Below are 20989 nucleotides of genomic sequence, written 5' to 3'. Positions count from 1 at the left end.
CAACAATTTTTGAATATTTATTTTGTATTCTACTACTTTACTGAATTCATCAATCAGTTCTAGTAGTTTTTGGTGGAATCTTTGACTTCTCTATAGTATATGTCATCTGCAAATAATGACAGTTTTACTAATTGCTTCCCGGTTTTGATGCCTTTTATTTCTTCTGTTTGATTGATGTGGCTAGGACTTGCAGTATTATGTTGAATAGAAAGGATGAAAGTGGACATCCTGTCTTGTTCCTGATGTTAAGGGAAATTCTTTTAGTTTTTCTTTGTTCAGTATGATACTCTGGGTTTGTCATATATGGCCTTTATTATGTTGTTATGTTCCCTCTATTCTTACTTTATGATATAAATTCTTTGCTGAGAGTTTATATCATAAATGGATGCTGGATTTTGTCAAATGCTTTTTTCTGCTACTACTGATATAATCATGTGGTTTTTATCCTTGATTTTGTTTATGTGGTGAATCATATTTATTTATTTGTGGATGTTGTACCAACCTTGCATTCCTGGAATAAATCCCACTTGATCATTGTGTATGATCTTCTTAATGCACTATTGTATTCTGTTTGTTAAAGTTTTTTGAGGGTTTTAGCATCTATGTTCATCAGGGATATTGTCCTATAATTTTCTTTCTTTTTACCTGGTTGTGGCATTAGGATAATGCTGGCCTCAGATAATAGCTTGAGAGTCTTCCTTCCTCTTGAATTTTTTTCATATATTTTGAGAAGGATAGTGCTAATTCTTCTTTGCATGTTTGGTAAAATTTACATTTAAGCCATTTGGTCCCCGATTTTGTTTGTTGGGAGTATTTTTGATAACTGATTTGATTTAATTTGTTGTAATTGTGGTTTCAGATTTTCTGTTTCTCCTTGATTCACTTTTGGAAGAGTGTATATTTCTAGGTATTTATCCATTTATTCCATAATATTGTGCAATTTGATGGCATATAGTTCATAATATTTTCTCAAAATTTTTGTATTTCTGCAGTGTCAGTTGTTACTTTCTGGTTTTATTTATTTGAGCCATCTTTTTTCTTTTTTATGAGTCTGGCTAAAGGTTTATTAATCATATTTATCTTGTTTATCAAAGAACCAACTCTTGGTTAACGTTGATCTGTGTATTGGTTTTTAAGACTCTCTTTTGTTTATTTTCTCTCTGATCTATATTATTTCCTTCTTCTCAGTTTGGGTTTGTTTGATAAATACAGGGTGTCAGTGAGTTTTATTTTTCCAACCAGTTCTTGATCCATGGTGCTGATGTGCTTTAGGCACCAGCCTCATTTGATGTAGAGTTGTTAACACTTAAAAAAGCTAAAGGGATCTAACCAGGACAAGTGTTCAGAGAAAATGAATTAGACTAGAGTAGATTTATTGATGTGGCAAAAGACTTTTCTCAAAAAATCAGATTTGGAAATGGTGTATTATTGGTGCCCCAAGAACTACTTTTTAGAGAAAGGCTCAAAGATGTATATTTGAAAAAAATTTTTGATTCTATTAATTTTCTTTGTAAAACACCTATAGACTATCTAAACATAAGGATTTTTCCATATTCTTCCCTTTGAGAGTAGATATTGAGAATAGAAGAGGGAACAGGAAGGAGAGAGAGAGCAGTGAAAAAAGGAATAGATAATATGGAAAGCTTGAGGGTTTGGGGAGGATAGGGAACAGAGGGATTCAAAAGGAGAAATTAGAAGACTGTAGGTAGGAAGAAAAATGATACTTGAAAACTTTTGAAAAGACAACAAAGAATTATGTTAAGAATAAAATACATAATAGGGAAAGAAACACAGTAAAAATTGTAGCTACTATTTACTGAGCACCCACCCATTATTGGCCCAGGCACTATGCCACATGTCCTTTCATTTCATTCTCAAAACCACTCCCAGTGGGTGTTGTGTTCCCCATGTTATGTGTGAAGACAGTGAGACTGTCAGGGGCCCAACAACAAGCAGTGAAGAAGTACTGTCTTGGCACTCTAGACTGAAGTTTTTTTGTACCAATTTCTGAACTTTTCCAAGGATTATTACTGTGTTATGCCTATTTTTTAAAAAATTTGAATTTTAAAAGTAAGCAGGAATAAAAGAGGACAAATACAGGTTCAATAGTAAGTTCTGTATCAGATGACGAAGTTATGAATTGAATGAAACTAGTGATAATTGATTAGAGGCCCTGTTACCTTTTCTCCCTGATCACCTTCCTCAGAAAGAGAAGTTTTTCAGAGACTTCAAATTAAGGATGAGTTAATCACATTTCTTTACCAGGCAGCAGGACAATGAAGAAGATGATCTTCTAGCACACTGTTGCTATTAAATTGCATATTTTGTTTTGAGTATTTTGTCAGGAAATCAAGTAATATATCATAATTATATAATCAGTTATTTCTTTTCAAAAGTAGTAACTGTCAGTGAAAAAGGAAAAGACATTTTTTAAAAATTAGAAATAGCCTTTGGAAAAAATGAAAATGTATTATTTTCTTTCCTCAAAAAATATTAAAATCAGTACAAGGAAGGTATAAATAATTAAATATTACAGGGATCTTACTCTCATTTCAGTCTTGCCATGACTATGATTAACTGTGGCACTAGAGGACTTCAAAGTTAAGTCTGAAATTTGAACGTTTTTAAAATCATAAAAGAATTCCTGAGACTGACATTCTTTTAGTACTTACTTTTATCCCTATTCCCTTTATAGTATCTCACAGATGCAAATAAAATTCTGAGAGTCTACCTCGATTGGGGTTTTGGCTTTTGCTGTATATAATGAATACCTTAATACCCAATTTTTTGAGGGAAAAAAACATGTGCATTATACATGGGTAGTACTAATTCTGTATCTAGATAAATGTTTTTAATTCTTTTATTTATACTTAATGCATTAAAAATGTAACTCTAGAAAGCAATAATGATATCTGTATGCAAAATAATACCCTGGAATATGGTAATTGGTCTCATTTCTAAATATAGATAGATAGATAGATAGATAGATAGATAGATAGATAGATAGAAAGATAGCTTAAAACGAAAGATTTTTTTTCCCCTGAAAGTTTGGTCCAAAAACATGGGTGCCCATTATACACAGGAGAACGTAATACACAGCAAAATATGGTAAATGAATTTCATTTATTCTGAGAAGCAGTTTTGATTACTCACACTTCTTGTGAGGCCTGTAAACTTTATTTTGATTTACTTAAGAGTTACTCATGTCAACCAGAAGTATGTTTTTTTCAATATAGAGAAATAAAATGTGGTATTAAATCTCTCTTCTTCTCCTTTGCCACTTATTCCCAAGGCTCCTGTTCAAAAGAGTACACTTATTCCAGTAATCCCCATCACCAAATCAACAGGCTCCCGGTTCCGGAACAGTGTGGAAGGACTAAATCAGGAGATTGAAATAATAATTAAAGAGACGGGGGAAAAGGAAGAACAACTTATAGTAAGTAATCCTTACACATTAACTCTTCTAATTATTAAAAAAATTCACAGGTTTTTTTCCCCCATATTTACTTAGGTGTCTTTCTTCTTGTTGAGAGAGAATGAAAATTTTTCTCTTGTGAAAAGCTTTGACTTTGGCAAGTGAATGAAACTTTTCATTTCTTGCATCTCAGAAACAATTGATGTGATTTAAATTTAGATTCTTGAACAGAAACTACTTTTTTGCTCATCTGTATTTAAAAATCACTAGACAGTATACCAATACTGTTAGTAGACAGGTAATATACTTCTAATTGCAATAACTCCATTTAACAAAAATTTAGCTTATTGATATGTTGGGGAAGGAGAAATATGATACAGGATCCTTTCTAAACCCTGAATCTGCCTGTTTCTTATTGTCACTTACTGTTTGATTAACTATAACATTGTGAAGTGCAGTTCTGCCTACCTATAATGCTTATAAGAATGTGCACTGTTCTGCTAACTATAATACACGTAGGAATGATTCATATGTAAAACACAGTGAGAAAATTTCCTGTTTATATTTAAAACCATGTTACAGAGTATATTAAAGCTTTTTTCATCAGTGAAAGAAGAATTAAGACCCTCTCCCTTAAAATTAAAGATTAGAGAAAGCTCAACTCCCCACACCCTCTCCTTCTCCATATTGCATGATAGAGGAACCTTTCCCTGATGTAATAAAGGTAAATGAGCCAGAGGTGAACATGGAGCTGGTTTCCCTGGTAAGTGTGCCCCAAAAGCTTTTTTCAGATTGTTCTTTTTGATTCCCTGTATAATTAGCACTGTCATGATTAACCTTTTCCTCATGTAGGGAGGTTTCTTTGAAAACACTCTTTCAGGAAGAGTTGACAAGGGGGAGAAGGTAACAGGGCCTGGCATCAGGTATCACTAGTTCCCACAGTGGATAACATTTTCTTCTGATACAAAACCTAGTGTTAAACCTAGATTTCTCACTTTACCATGGCCCTTCTTTATAATTTTTAAAGTAATATTTAGCTCATGATAAGTAATTCAGTGCAATTTATCATTCAGCAAGCATTGACCGCCTGTCAAGTGCCAGATCCATCCATGCTGCTCGATTCTAGTGGGGCAGTCAGATTAGACAGAGATGTCACTAATGGAGTAACACAAAGGCTTCTTTCTCATTAGACCTTAGTACTAAGTAGGGGATTTCTGATTTATAAATCTTCTGGAACAATGGGAAGGTCGACACTAGGGGCATTCTGTGTGAATTTCAAAATCAGTGATAAATATACATATATTTAAAAATTTTATAACAGCCACAAGATATTCCAGATGGCCATCGTGCACCTCCCCCCCTTGTACAGAGAAGTAGCAGCACACGCAGCATCGACACACAGACCCCTGGCGGGGCAGACAGGGGAAGCAACAACAGCAGCCGCTCTCAGTCTGTGTCCCCCACGTCATTCCTCACCATCTCCAATGAAGGTAGCGAAGAGAGCCCCTGTTCAGCTGACGACCTGCTTGTTGATCCCAGAGATAAAGGTACAATGCAGGAGGAATTTGTTACCAGATGATAAGGGAATATCACCTATTTTATCTTTTATCTTGTTTATTTTCTCGCAGAACACACCCACTTCAGGCTACTAAGGTAATTTCTCTGAGATGTTTCAAAACACAGATTTAAAAAAATGGGAGTACAGCAATGCCAGCGCAGCTCAGTGGGTTGGGCATTGTTCTGCAAGGTGAAAAGTCAGCAGTTTGAGCCTCAGTCAGGCACATTGGCTAGGTTGTGGGCCAGGTCCCCAATTGGGGGCATTCAAGAGAACCAATTGATGTTTCTCTCACACATCAATGTGTTTCTCCCTCTCTTTCTCCCTTCCTTTCCCTATCTAAAAATAAATTTCAAATAATTTTTTTTTTTTTTTGCATAGGAGTACAAAACAGTAGGGTTTTACTGTAGTGTGCTCAAGTTAGATGGTCAAGTTAGACGGGTTTATGGGCTTTTATTTGTTCCTTTTTTCTTTTTTTGCACCTGTTAATACAAATTCCTTATTAGTGAGAAGCATTCTTTTTGGTAAAAATGAGATGAACATTTGTCTTGAAAAGCCCTTTATTTACTCTGTCACCTTAGTGGGCATGTTTTTATTACCTATTATACTAAGAGTTTTTTAGGATCTTTATTTGTGATATTTCCTTTCTAACAAGAATCAAGCTGATTTATACCAATGCAGAATGAGTATTCAGGGGAAACCTGGAGTAAAAAGTTGGAGGGCTACTTAGAGTATTAAGCTACTTAAACAACTTGAAAAACAGCTTTGAGACCTAAGCAGTTTGAATTACTAATTAATTAATTAAATTACTAATATTCTTACCTTTTACAACAAGTAGGACCTTTCATCTGTCTATATGAGGGCAATATTTTGTTAGCCTAATCCAGCATGTGCTTCAGAACAACAGCAAGATACTTACTTGTAAATGCTACAGCTCAGTTCAGTAGTCATTTACTTAAGACCTCATACTCACAGTGTATTGAACATCCTAAACTGTTTCATTGTTATAAGTAGCCATTTCTACCAGTCACCTAAATTATTGATATTATAGCATGTCCAGAGAACATAAGATTTTCTGAAGAAGTCACTTCAAACTGGGCCATTGCAAAATGTTATTATTTGGACCCTTTTTGCCAGCTTCCAGGTTAAATAAAACATGGTTGTTCAAAGCCAGTACTCACCAGTTAAATCACAATCCCTGGGGGTTGTAGGACATAGGTACTAGAGATGCTCCGGTAATTTCAGTGTGCCTATAAGTCTGACACCTAATCAGTTAAATACTTTGATTGGGCCATGTGTTTCTTGTTAGGAATCTGCATAATTAACTACTTATATTTATTGTGAGAATTAAAAATTCTCCTGGTACTTAGTGCTCAATTAAATATACCCCCCAAAATTTTAAGAAACCATGGTTATTATAGTCTGCCCTTTGATAGTGCATCATAAATTTTGTGTTCTGCTGTATTTGATTTTAAGAGATTAGTGACTGGTTAGCTTCTGTGATAAGAAAACAGAACCACAGTGCTGCTCTCCGTGAGGAATTTGTAGCTTAGCTAATGCAGACTGAAAATTCAGAACACATATGTAACATATCAAGATATTTTAAGTTAATATAATATAAACTGAGGACATCAGTACTGAACAGGAATACCTGTTAAGAAGTGTTTTCTTTGATATGGTTATAATTTGGAAAGATTTCAAAAACTTTAAGCCCAGCATTGAAGGCATTTTAGGAGAGCCAGGAGAAAAGGATCTCTTAGATATAGAAAAGTTGATAGGCAAAAGGAAGTCTTTGGCATACAGTGCATGTATGGATCTGACTACCTGCAGCAGAGACTGTAACCTGAGTAGCTAAGAAATCAAACTGAGAAATTCTGAAGCGTAGCACACAAGTGCATTATAAACAGCCATTGAAGAAGCATTTCAGTTACTTGTACTGGGAAGAATGGAAGTGCCATTTTAGTTTGTTTGCTCTGCGTGGCATAAAAATAAATCAGTGAGAGGGGCCTAGGCTGTGATAATTTTAAGTGGAAAAGATATAAAAATCTTCAGTTTGTTTATGCATTTATTTAACATTGTCTCCTCTTTACCAGGAATTGGGTTAGATAACGGGATGATGTTCATGGGTACAACGCTGTTTCTACCTTCAAGTAGTTTATGGTGTTGGGGGGAAGCAAGAACAATAAAATACAATATGGCTATGCATTTATGTAGTAGTATTTCTTAGTAATCCAGCATGTCATTTATTGCAGAGAATGGGAACAACTCTCCTTTGCCCAAATACGCAACCTCGCCAAAACCTAACAACAGTTATATGTTCAAAAGGGAACCACCAGAGGGCTGTGAAAGGGTCAAAGTCTTTGAGGAATGCTCGTAAGTACTCCCTTCCCCTCAAAAAAACCAAAAAGCTTTTATTATGAGAATTTTCACATAAGCTAAATTATAATAGTATAGTGATCACCTATATAACCGCCACTTAGGTTCTGTAATAACATTTTGCTGTATTTGCTTTGTCTGTATGTGGTAGTGTTTTTGCTGAACTGTTTGAAAGTAAGTTGCAGACATCATGACACTTAACCTTAAAAACAATTTAATATTTGTTTCCGAAAAGTAACCACAGTACTCCTACATAACTATAATATCATTATCACACCAAAGAAAATGAAAAGTAATGCTTAATATCAACTAATGACCAGTTGTTATTCACATTTTCTCAGTTCTTTTCAACATATCATCTGTGGCTTTTATTTTCAAACCTGTATACAGTCAACATTACACTTTGAATTTAGCAGTGTATTTATTTAAGATGGAGCATAGATCTCACCCACAGTAGTTTCCTTCTTCCAAGGATCGAATTCCCTTTGGGTTTTTTTTAATCTACTCTTGGTGTTCAGTTCTTTAAACAGTTTTTAAAAATGTTTTGTCTGCCAGTACAGGAAACAATTCTATTACTTTGCTGAATCATGTCACAGTGATGAAGATAGTAAGAAGTAGAATTTTAAACTGGTGCTTTTGATGTGTGATCTATTCTCATATATTTCTATTGTCTGGTAGTAGTAAAGTAGTCCAATTTTAGACTCAAAAGTTGCTCAGAAAGTATTTTAGCCTTGGGTTTTCAGTAGCTGTGACATCCTGGCTTTATAAGCAATGGCTACAGCATTTTAAGTATGTATGATATGGAGCAAATTAGGTGAACATTATTTGGAAATATGGTGATAGCCCTTAGCCTGCCTTCACCTTCTAATATCACTATGGTTGCTAGTCTAAGAGCCACCCTTGTGGCTTTTTCTCACTGTGAAACCTGAAATACAATATGGTTATTATCCAGTCTTGTCCATTTCACATATCTTTTTCTTCCATTAGTAATATCTTAGAATCATTTTGAAATATGGTATCCTTTTATTCCTTTTTGAGCCCCTCCTGTCTGTGCTTCTTTTAACCTAAATTCTTAATAATTTGCCACACAAAGCATTGTATTTGAATTCCTTCAACTTCTCTACCAGGAAATCCCAACTGTCAGTCTCATGTCTGCTCTTGTGAAAGTAATTGAAAACTATTTTAGTAACTGCTTATTGAGTTTTTTACATCAGTCTAAAAGCTTGACTGGTGCCAGATAAGAGTTTATCTGTTTCTTAGATCCCTGCAATCATCTGGGGTAGTGGTTGAAACTGCGGATTCCCAGGCCCCACCCAGGCCTAAAGAGTAAATATGGAGATAGGACCTGGATTATGTACCCTTAACAAATACCTCATACAATTTTTATGCTCAGTTTCAAACTGCTGGCTTAGACGTTTTCATGAGAGTTCTTAAATAGTCATTCTACTAGTAAAAATCAGGTCGTCCAAATGGATCTTTTTGGAGTTGAGCTCTTTGATTTACTCATTGGTAGTTAAGATTTGCCTAAGTGCAGAGAAATTGTTAATTGACTCAAAAGCAATTTGAATTTCTTTTATAAATGAGTTTGAGTATTTGTTGTGTGGGTTGGTGTCTTGTATCTGCCTTAGACTATTGCATGTGGGAATTTTCACAAGACTCAATACCTGAGATATATATATTATTTATCTACATTATTTCTATTTAAAGGGAGGGAAGGAAGCACAGAGTTGTGTATTTGTGTGTGTGTGGATGGATGGATAGATGTAGATAGATAAATGGAACATAAGGTCAACCCTAACATAATATGTTTTATGTTATATTCATCTGTTAATAGAAAGTAAACTTAATCTTTTTTAAATGTACAGAGTTAATTATAAATTTTACTAATATAAAGGATATGTGGCAGACAAAAACCTATTCATTTTAAAAAATTTTCATTACGTTCTAAAAACAAATTAACAGCAGTAACCCAAGTAACCAAGAGTGGATTAGAGGTAACTTTAATCTGTAATCAATAAAACAAATAACTCAAAGTTTAAAAATTAGTCTCTTTTTGTACTACCTATGCCAAATTTAGAGCAAAACCCACTGGATTCACTGGCATTAAAGCGAAGGCCAATTATTGGTCCTAATTAAAAACTTTTGTTTATTTAATCATTCTTTAAATAATACTTTTACCTTTAAGTCTTACTTTTGGATTAAGGGAAGTAACTCTGACTTGAACTAGAAGTTGGAATGGATTGAGGGTTGATCTTTGGTTTCTAGAAAAGTATATTTATTTTCCTGAAAGAAAATAGGTAGTTGAATTTGGTCCAGAAAGCATAAGACCAGATTTTGCACTTTTTTCTGTCTCTATGTTCTGTTTGATACACATATACCATAGCATGCGACCTGCATTTAATCCTTTTCATTGAAGTTAGACATGCTGTTTCCTTATTCCAGCTAATGAACTCAATCTTAGTTACCTTAGATTCCTAGATATTATGGCCTCTTTTCAGTATACAGGTGTTTTTAAAAATACTGCATGACCCATCTTTTCTTCCTATCTCCCTCCTTCCTTCCCATTGTAAGTAATTTTGACTTAGCATTTTCTTTGCTGGTAATTTATGCCTGAATTTAAAAGAGGAAAAAGGTTACATAAGTCTTTTAAAAATACCACCAAAGAATTCCTAGCATCAATATGAAATTACCGGTAATTGTCCAGCCTATTCATCCATTTTTCAGAAAGTCAGCTAACAGGTATATCTATTTAAAGATATAATCCTTTTGGAATAACTTTTTAATAAAAAATAAAATTTTAAAACTATTTCTGAGCACTTTTGGGGGTTGGGTTTTGTTTTTTTGGTTTTTTTCTTTTTTGTAGTTATCATTCTTAAGTTGAAAACCTTGATGTATTGGGTTGGCCAAAAAGTTAGTTTAGTTTTTTTTCCATAAGATGGCTCTAGTTGCACTTATTTGTCTTTAACTTCATTCAAAACAACTTTGTTAGATTGTATTGTGACAGCTGTCATATCAGTGTACATAAAAAAAAACTTACAAAAATTGGTTAATTTTTGTGTAGCCATTTTAATATTGAAGATGGAAGAAGATATGCACCATTTCTGGCATATTGTGCTTTATTATTTCAAGAAAGGTAAAAATGCAACTGACACATAAAAAAAGATTTGTGCAGTGTATGGAGAAGGTTCTGGAGCTGATCAGATGTATCAAAAGTGGTTTGCAAAGTTCTGTGTTGGAGAGTCCTCACTGGGGACAATGCCCCATGGTCAGGTAGACCAGTTGAAGTTGATTGCTATCACATTGAGACATTAATTGAGAACATTCAGTGTTATACCATGTAGAAGATAACCAACATATTCAAAACACCCAATTCAATGAAGTTATTGGTGAAAATGAAAAGTGTGTCTTTTAGTTTACAGAAAAAAAACTAAGTGAACTTTTTGAGCAGCCCAATAATATTAGTATTTACAGCTTCTATTGGCGTCAGTCACACACTGCAGAGGTGGGTAGTGTGTTTCTTGGGAAATGTCCTTCCAGAAGTTAAATGTTAGAGGTCAGGAATGATTCCTCTTAATGGGAAGAGTAGTGACTGAAAGATGACATAAGGGGAGGGCTTTCTTAGTTCTTTTTTACTCTTAATGTTCCGTTTTTTGATCTGGATGCTAGTTAGACAAAGTTACTGTTCATATTGTTTTGTATAAATATTTTCTTAAGTCTTTTCATGAAAGCAGCAAGGATATTAAGCTCTTGAGATTCTCTTCTTTAAAAATATCAGTTAAAAAGTTTATTTGTATTTCAAAAATGTTAGGTTTCATCCTCAAGATCTGTTAGTAGCTACATGTCTTAAGTAATTTTTAAGAAGATAACCTCAAACAAATTAATTACCTCGGTTAAAAACTAGGATTCATTTGGAGAAGGGTATAAAAATTGATTAGCCTCCCCACAATATAAGTAAGTTATCTCTAATAATTCTGTCTTCAAAAGAAAATTCAGGCCCTGGCTGGTGTGGCTCAGTGGGTTGAGCATTGGCCTATGAACTGAAAGGTTGCTGGTTCAGTTTCTGGTCAGTGCCCATGCCTAGGTTGTGGGCCGGGTCCTCAATTGGGGGTGTGCAAGGGACAACCAGTTGATGGTTCTCTCACACATCCATATTTCTCTTCTTCTCTTTCTCCCTTCCTTCTCTCTAAAAATAAATAAATAAAATCTTTAAAAAAGATAAAAGAATACTAGGGCATATTTCACTTCCTATCTTCTTTAAGCAATTGAAAACTATACTCTCAGATAGTAAAAATAGAGGAGTGTGTCCTCTTATCAGCAATATACCCAAATACATTTGGAGCGTAAAAGTACTTGACGAGTTAAGTTTCTGTTGTATCCAAGAAAGAGTAGTGTACAAATAAAATATAAATGATGTAATTTTTTAAAAATTTAATAATATATTTTATGTAACCCAGTGTACCAGACATACTGTCATTTCAACATGTAGTCAATATAAAACATTATTCATGAGATATTTTACATCCCTTTTATTGTATCAGGTTGTCAGAATCCAGTGTGTATTCCACACTGATGGTACATCTCAATTCCGACAGGCTACATTTCCAATGTCCAGTAGCCACATGGGGTTCATGACTACCCTGGGGGACTGGTCAGACATGGAGCCTTCCAAGGCGAGGTGTGGGACTAGTATCCATGTAGATCCCATGTGGAGCACTGGGATTTATCTCATTAAATCCCCACAATGCTTGGAGGTAGGGGATATTCAGTCCACTTCATAGCTAAGAAAGCTGAGGCTCAGAGAGGTCAAGTGACTGGGCTGAAGTCACACAGTGGCTGGGACCAAGGTCTGCTGCTCTAGGCCTCTGCTCTCAGAACCTTCAGGTGGAGGTTCAGGCTCGAGCAGACCAGCGAGGTGAGGTGTCAGCTGGAGCTGGGCCTGTCCATGTGAGCCTACTCCCTCATGTAATTTCTTATTCTTAAATTACTGTTTGTTAAAGCTATTGATTGGTAGTATTCACTATTAATTGATAATATCTATCCACCTAAAGTACTATCTATATGAAGCTATTTTTTCTTTTAGCACCCACTCCCCAGATCTGTTGTTCATTCATTCTTAAAACCCAGCTGAGGTGTGACTTCCTTTGGAAGGCTGCTTCTCCCACACTCTCCCTCTTTCTTTGTGCCACAGGTTATCCACACTCCCTTGTGCTACTTTTAAACCTTTTATACCATGTCTGTCAGATCCTCTTGCAGGAGTTCTTAATCTTTTTGGTGCTATGGACACCTTTGGTAGCCTGGTAAAGCTTATGGATACTTTGAAGTAATGTTTAACTTTTCTGAATAATGTTTTTCAATGCATTAAACACATAGGATTGCAAAGGAGACTAATTATATTGAAATATAGTTCTGTCCTTAGTGCCTCCTCCTTTCAGTATCTGCATAGTCTATCCATTGTAGATTGTTTCATCTTTGGGTCCCTCAATTTTAGTGCAGGCTTGGCACACTCAGACTTTTGTTGTTGTTTATTAGGGGATGAGAACCATGCATTTATAATATGGTATTATTTTTTGTAAACCTGAATCTTGTTTTATTTAAGTTCTCCCACCTCAATTTCTTTTTAATTTTGTGGCATTTCTACGTTACTTTAACATTTTTTAAAAAATTTTCATAGAATACCATTAACACTAATATCCATTTCCAACTATTTGGGTTAATTTTCAGGAGCACCTGGGGAAAGGGAAGGATTTGGCTTAAATAAAAATTTCAGAGCAAGGTACTGCCATTAGTTTTATTTTGATTTTACGTTTCTATTATGTTCCTCAGAAAACGATCATGGTTAACTCAAAGAATTGTTTCAGTCAAAGAGATTTTTAAGTGCACTTGAAAATTTGGGTCTACCAAAGTTTAGTCAGGCCGTAGTGGAACTTCGCAAAAGATGGACATTGTATGTCATTTCTTTGTCCTCTCCCTTCACAATAGTACAGACATGGAAAATCATGGTAGTGGAACAAATTTTGTCTTTAAACATTTAGAATTTCTTTTACTTTAGGAAATTCTGTATTCACAGTATCTCAGATCTGTGTCTAGATGCAGTGGTCATCAGCCTGAGCTACCTGTGGTACACAGGGCTCGCCAGGGCACTGGAAGCAGCAGCGTGAATGGTGCGTGTGGCATTCTGACACACATATTTAGAATCATGTGTCTAATTCCACTCTGGTCAAGAAAAAAAAAGCATTTGAAGCTTTTGACATAGTCTGAGTTTTCTGTTTCTTTTATGTATAAGTTCTCTGTCTAAAAAAGTAATAAAAGAACTTATTTCTAGTTTTCGTGACTTAAAAGTATTGGGTTGTCTGTTCGATGTCTAGGCCAAAACAACTTCACGAAATCCCAGCCTTTTACTGTCCTGACAAAAACAAGGTGAATTTCATTCCTAAGAGCGGCTCTGCTTTCTGCCTCGTCAGCATCCTCAAGCCACTCCTTCCCACACCAGATCTTACCCTCAAGGGCGCTGGCCACAGTCTGACAGTCACCACTGGTATGACAACCACTCTGCTGCAGCCTATCGCTGTGGCCTCTCTGTCTGCAAACACAGAGCAAGACCGAGTCTCTCGAGGAACAAGTACAGTCATGTCATCCACCTCTCTACTTACACCACCAGAACCGATAGAGGAAGCTGAAGGATAGATCCCAGTGCTGCGCAGACATTGTTCCCTCAAATCTCTTGACTGTGATGGCATCATGAGCTCCCCATTGGCTATGACGTGCTCCACCTTTTCACAGTGACACGTCACTGTACAGCTTCTGGAAGGAAGCAGCCCTCCAATGGCTTTGCTCACTATGAAGACCAGCCCTCAGTGCTTAGCCTGCTTTTTCCTAAAGTGCTGGTTGAAACAAAAAAGGTCTCCTTCTTTACTTTTGGAGGGCTGATATCACATTGCTTTTTGTTTTCAAATTAAACTTTAGAAATAAAAACACAACAAAAAAACTGACCCCTGCAAACATGATTCCTGGAGTCGTGAATGATGCTGCAAGAACCATCTTTTATATGGAAATGACTATTTTATAATGCCAATGTTACATTTTCTGAAATGTAGCAAGCAGATGTTCAAAAGATTCTTTGGTGGCCTCTGTTTCTTGTTTCCTTTTCTAGATGTGTGCTTTTCTCCGCTGTTTTCAGCTCTGGGACCAAAGGGATTGTTGACATTTTCCCAGCAATCTTAATCTCATGACTATGTTTTTCTCCCAAACAAGAATTGATAGGTAAATGCATTGAACAAGTATATGTAAAAAGAAATAAAAAGCAATATTAGTACATTATGTGATTTATGTTTTTTGATGTCAGAAGTTTGTGCTTTGGGTGAAATATTTGTAAAACTGATGTTTTCTTCACTACTCCTATACACATTTTACCACGTGGTCAGAAAAATTGTAGTCTGGAGATGAGTGCTTAATATGTTCTCACCCATCATTGGAAGTTGTTGGTTTAAAAGTCAGTGAGCCAAAAGGAAGCTACCCAGTGCTGACTGCTAGCTAGGAGTAAGGGGCCCCTTTGGTTTTCTGCGCAGTATTTGTCACATGGTCCCTCTGTACCACAGGTGTCATTCTACCTTTAATCATCACTGTATCATAGTCCCAAGAGATCCTAAGTGACTGTGCATGGATTTCCTCCTTTGCTTTCGTGATGTTGTCTTGTGGATTTGGTCAGGGTTAGTAGTTTGCCAGGAGTATATTCCACTGAATAGCAATCCGTAGTCACAGAATCTTGCGACTGACATTTCCTTTTTTGATAGTTGGCACTGAGATATATTCCCTACAGGTTTTGCTAGTTGTCCCTCCAACATTCCACACAGTGGGGAAAGCAGGCAAAGGAGAGTTTTGGAGCATAAACAACAGGGACCTTTGAAATGTCCATCCAGTTTTGGATTTAGGCTCATTCTAATATGGTCACTGCCAATACCACATGTCAACAGTATTTCATGTCTTGGTATGTGGTAGTAAAATTAAGGATCACCTCTTTTAAAAAGTGAGTTTCAGGAAACTGTTGATTTAAAAAAAAGCATCCTTTTAAGGTCTTCATTTACTACCGTATGATGCAATAATTTAATGTTCTTATACATAATTAAAGGGAGAAGAGTTTAAATACTTGTAAAAGGGATACAGTTCAGAGGGTTACTGTCAGTTTATGCAGACATATCCCATCAGATTTATGGGATATGTCTGGATAAACCTAGTGGTAGCAATAAGTCTTCTGAAAGGACGTCTTAAACACCTTTAAAACATCTAATAATAAAAAATACGCCCTGTTAAAGTTAAAATGGACATGTATTTAAGGAAGTTAGATAAATTCAAACATAAAAGTCTTGTCAGATTAGTTGATGAGACTGATGAATTTTGGTACCTTTTTTGTCAGAAAATGACTTACTTGGAATTAATACATTGTGGCTTCTAAATCAGTGAAAGCCCAGTTATTCAGAGTGTAACCTTTCTGGTTGGTTTATTAAGAACCCTGAGTTTTTGCCTTTGACTTTACCATTTCACCACAGAGAACTGCTCTATCAGAAGTGCAGAAAAAAGTAAAACTGAAATCAGATGAGTCAGTTTGAATGGTAGGAAGAGGAAGTTAAAAACAGGTTACAAAAAAACCCATCAGTTTTTGGATTATCTGAGATCTGTTAAATCCATGTTCTGTTCTTTGCTTCACACTTAACTTTCTTCTCTCTCCATCCCTACAAGTTACAAGGGTATTTTACACTTTAAAATGCCACTTGGTAAAGTTTTTTTTCCTTTTACTCTGTTGTGCATAATTGTCTAATTCACATTTTTCTGTAGTTTCATATATCCTTAATCTAAAGTAATTTAAAATAGGAATGGGAGAACACGTTTATTATTTACATAGTCTTATAAATGGAACTTCTGATGTTTGGTTGTAAGGAAAATGTGAATTTGTAGGTAAATTAATTGTATGGCAACCAAGCATATACCTTGGTTTTGGGAGAAATAGAGCCTGAGATTTGAAGAATAAAAAAAAAGGTACAGAAAACTCGAACTGCCAGTGCCAAAGGGCTAATATTTAAACATAAGAGCTTTATTGCAGTCTTGAAAAAATATTAACCATAGGTCCATTCAGCTTTATTTAACCCTTAGATCACAGTTGGTGGATTTTATTTAAACGGGTCTCAGTAGAATGCATAATAATTGTTTTCTAAAACTACATTCCATAATTATCGTTATTCTACAGAAAACTGTACAGGAAGTAAGTAAATTAGAATAACTTCAACAGGAATATAATTTAAAATTTTTCAATTTTAAATAAATTTATTTCCCTTGCAGTAAAAGAAATAGGTGGCATATATATATTTCAGCAAAAAGGAGCTATTCTGTGGTTATTTACTTTGTCACTTTTTTTTTTTTTAACCTTTAGTTTCTTGAGGTGACTGAAACATGTAAATTTACTGTGGTTGATCATGACTAAGCCTATTGCTTGTCATGGCTTTTGTGAGCAATTATATTTTAAAAATACCCGTGCTTCCTTTTTGGTTAATATTGTGAGCATGGATGCCAAAATTTTTTTGATCTAGATTCTTAATTTTGTTTAAAATATTTTTTATATTTATGACAAGCCAAATAGGCCTTTTAGAAGGTACTGTTGCTACCTGTGGAATAATTGGTATCATGAAAGCCTTTTTGTTTTTAATGGTTAGCTTTTACTCAAAGGAATAAAGAAATGGCAGAATTTATAGCCTTGTATATGTCCAAGATTAGGACTGGGTTGTCAAGATTTTCTTTTATTAAAGGAAATTGAAGAAAAATTGCCACTACTGAATTTAGCTTCACTATTCTAAATTTAAGATTCATTTTTTAATGCTCGGAATTTTGATGTCTCAAAACCGGACCAGTGAAAGTGTTCAGTTTGCATTAAGCTAAGAATACTTAGCTCTGCACTTTAAGGTTTTAAGTTTTACTCTGCCTAAATTAATGATAAGCAGAGTAGCCCTGAACAATACTTTGTTTATACAATCCTGTTGAAGACTATAATTTATGTTTTTTTAAAGTATATTTTTCACCTTTGTTGAAGCTGTATAAATCTTTTTTAAAGGCAATTTTTAAAACTTTGTTTTTCTAACAAAATTCTCCCCCAAAATGGCATTTCCAATGTGATAAATATTGTTACTATGTACTTATGTATTCCCTGTATCTGAATACTTGTTGCTGCCTCACAAGAAAATAGAACTTTTATGTTAAAAATAAAGTCTGTTTACTTGAGAGTTTTTCCTGTGTACTTTTATGAATATTGTCTCATATTTATATTTTCTTTTCATATACTTCTAGCCTGAATTAACTTATAATGTATTTTCACAAATTAATAGAAAAAATGAGTTTGTGTTAATAAGTAGCAGGGTATATATGTAATATTGTCAGTTGTTACGTCCTTGCTTCTTCCTTGCTTGCTCTAGATTTTAAAGTACCTGATCTTTGTGGTAAATGCTAATAAGCAAACATTAAATATTAGCAAGTTCAGAGAAACATATACATGTCTACAAGTAATTCAGTATTTCACAGTTTAAGAAAATTTAACTGAGGCAGTGACTTAATTTTTTTCAGAAATACACATAAGAGGTTTTTTTTTTCTTTTGTTTTCGCAATTCATTCTTGCTAAACCAGCCTCATCCTTCCTTTGTGACTGGGCTAAGCTGAAGGGTTTAACCTCTTTGCACACAATTGGACTAGTCAGATATGCTCCTAGGAGGACTCAGTGCTGTATAACAATATACTTAGAAAGCATGGACAACTTTTAAGGGAAGTTTAAAATGTCACCATGGCTGTCAGTCATAAAAAGTGGCCACCAAATTACTTTGTAAAAAAACATTATTGTTGGAAAAAGTTAACCAGAATTTTGGGTAATTGTGTGTATGTGTTATATTTAACATAGCATCAAATGTAGAGAATCTCAAAAAATGGTTCAAGTTTTCTCCCACTCTTTTCTCTCTGTCTTTTCCTACCACCTTCAAAGAGGTTGAAAGGAGTAAATGCAGATCTCGAGCTAGATGTTCCCCTCTAAACCCATTTATTTGATTTCTTTTTTTTGCTTTGATTCGTTAGTAATAAATATAGAAAAAAAAGTTTTTATGGCTATAATGATCCTTTCCTTTCGATTGCTTTTAAGTAGTGGGATGTGAAATACTTACTGTACATTCTTCATAGCAGTGTTCTAGCATATGCTGTAAGTCCTCATTTAATGTCATTGATGGGTCCTGTAACTTGTGAAATACCAGTTTTACTATATAGGCAATACTGATTTTACCATAGACAAATTGATAAAAACAAGAGTTAAGTTCCTACAGCATCTCACCATTGTTAAAATGAAATGATGTTTTTGAGGACCTGCTGTATATCATTATCAGCTTTTTTCTTGCTAAGATTAGGTGTGCTTTTAAATAACTTTTAAACTTCTAATAGAGCATGGTATGATAATACAAATAGCCTTTTTATCTCCTCTGTTCAGTGTTTTTAAAACTGGTTCTTGAAATGAATTAAATGGGTCCAGCCAAAATTTTTCTAATGAAGTAGAATAGAAAACAAGTATATTCACACATAAGGAGAGTAATATTTGTGTGTTAAACTTTTGCTGGAGATAGTCTTGTGACATATAACAATGCTTCAGTAAATGATAGGTTGCGTATATGATGGTGGTCCCATAAGGTTATAATGGGTCCGAAAAAGTCCTATCACTTAGTGACATCTTAGCTGTCATAATGTTTCAGCACAATGCGGTACTCGTGTTTGTCGTGATGTGGGTGTCAACAGACCTGTGCTACCAGTTGTATAAATTTTAGCACACAAAATTCTGTATAGTACATAGTAATTGATAATGAAAAATGAGTGTTCCTGTTTTATATATTTCATACAGTCATATTTTAGTGTTTCTAATAATTTTCTAATTATAAAAATTTTTCTGTAGAACAGTTTAAAAGTTTTCTGTATGCTGACATGCGCAGCCTTGTACATCTGTTTATTGAGTTTTTGATTGCATCATTTTCTCATGTTTGATGTATAAATTTGGTGCAACATAAGTATACAGTGTTTATTATAAAGTCTGCAGTAGTATGCAGTAGTCCTAGGCCTTCACATTGACTTACCACTCACTCACTCACTGACTCACCCAGAGCAGCTTCCAGTCCCACAAGCTCCATTCATGGTAAGTGCCTTATATAGGTATACTATTTTTAATATTTTATCATTTTTTACTGTACTTTTTCCATGTTTAGATATGTTTAGATACATAAATACTTTCCATTGTGCTAAAATTGCCTACAGTATTCAATACATTAACATGGCACACAGGTTTATAGCCTAGGCACAGTAGGCCATATCATGTATAGTCTATGTGTGTAATAGGTTATAGTTTGTGTAAATGCACTCTATGATGTTTGCATGGTGACAAAATCTCCTAACAATGCATTTCCCAGAACATATCCCTGTCATTAAGTGGCCCATAACTACATATATATTGTTATCAAATAAAATGTATTTCTTACTGTGAAATGTAAACACAATGATTGAAAAGTGTTACAGAACAAAATGGGACTTGTCCACCTGCCGCCATTCACAACCTTAAAATGGATTGGAGGGGAAGGAAAAAGGATTTTATCAACAGGGTGCCCAATTTGGGAGAGCTGGGGGCTCTCCTGCTCCAAGCCATTCTCTTCTGTAAAACACAAAAATCCCCATTTCCCAAAAGCCTGAAATCCAAATCCATGCCCAGAGACTCCCCACTCCATTTCTGTCTATAGTCCAAGGCTGTGACACAGATGGGTCTGTGTCTCTGCAGCTCCAGGATCTCTGTGGAACACACACCTTGTGAGACCAGCGTCTCCATTGCCTCGCTGCAACTTTCTCCCTCTCCCAGGGCTGGGGTGCATTGCCAGATCACTGCGGCCAGTTGTGCGAGGGGCTCCTACTCCTATGCCCCAGGTCCAGGGTTGCTTGCACTCTTGGGACCAGGGAAACATTCCTGGCCTTCACATCTATGCACCACTCTCAGGGTGAGAGAGTGGGAGCAGTCCAGGACCTGTGTTGTGTGGCATGGGGCTACAGCATCGTGCCTGGGCCCACTGCTGCCGAGGTATGCGTCCCGCACAAGTCTACCCCAGACCATGTGAGCCAGGCAGTGCAGGAGCCACAAGTGGGCCTGGTCCAGCAGCAGGACAGGCGTCCTGCGCAGGACTCAGCCTGTGCAGGCTGGCTCCCTGCCATGCAAGGGGAATGCAAAAAGGGAAGGGCTTCTCTGTGCCCTCTGTTTTAAATCCTTCCCCCCAAATCCTACGTGCTGTGAGACGGTCCAATTTCTAAGCCAATTCAGGCTAACATTCACCGCTTACCAGCCCACGTCCTCTCTCTGCCCCTGCTTCTAATTCCATGATCCAGAATCAAGTAGGAGGGTTTTTTGGCCACACAGGGGCATCAAATCTCTGCCAGAAATGGGGCATCACCTTATTGTATGTGCGTTGTGACCTTTTCAGCCCTGTGCAGGGTCTGTGCAAGCTACCTTTGGCACTGTCACAAGAGCTGCTTGGTAGGCAGGGCAACACATGTTGGCTGACACTGTGCTAGCTTGTTTACTGTTGCCCAAGGGTGTGGAAAGG

The 20989-nt window shown here is 35.7% G+C and overlaps 1 protein-coding gene across 1 annotated transcript in view; it reads left to right on the top strand.

The window, feature by feature from the left end:
- The window catches only part of FAM117B (family with sequence similarity 117 member B), a 119503-nt gene extending 104915 nt beyond the window's left edge, over positions 1–14588 (top strand). The window contains exons 5-8 of the mRNA XM_054585822.1: positions 3293–3436; positions 4737–4962; positions 7223–7343; positions 13712–14588. Coding sequence (XP_054441797.1) covers positions 3293–3436; positions 4737–4962; positions 7223–7343; positions 13712–14030 — 810 coding nt within the window. The 3' untranslated portion in view covers positions 14031–14588. The remainder of the gene's footprint in view (positions 1–3292; positions 3437–4736; positions 4963–7222; positions 7344–13711) is intronic.
- Positions 14589–20989: the final 6401 nt, after the last annotated feature.

Source organism: Pteronotus mesoamericanus, unplaced genomic scaffold (assembly GCF_021234165.1).
Source record: "Pteronotus mesoamericanus isolate MK-2021 breed Mesoamerican mustached bat unplaced genomic scaffold, CSHL_Meso_final contig_90, whole genome shotgun sequence".
In the NCBI taxonomy this organism is placed as follows: Eukaryota; Metazoa; Chordata; class Mammalia; order Chiroptera; family Mormoopidae; genus Pteronotus; species Pteronotus mesoamericanus.
The sequence above is the reverse complement of the archived record's forward strand: the minus strand, read 5'-3'. Positions and strand labels throughout refer to the sequence as shown.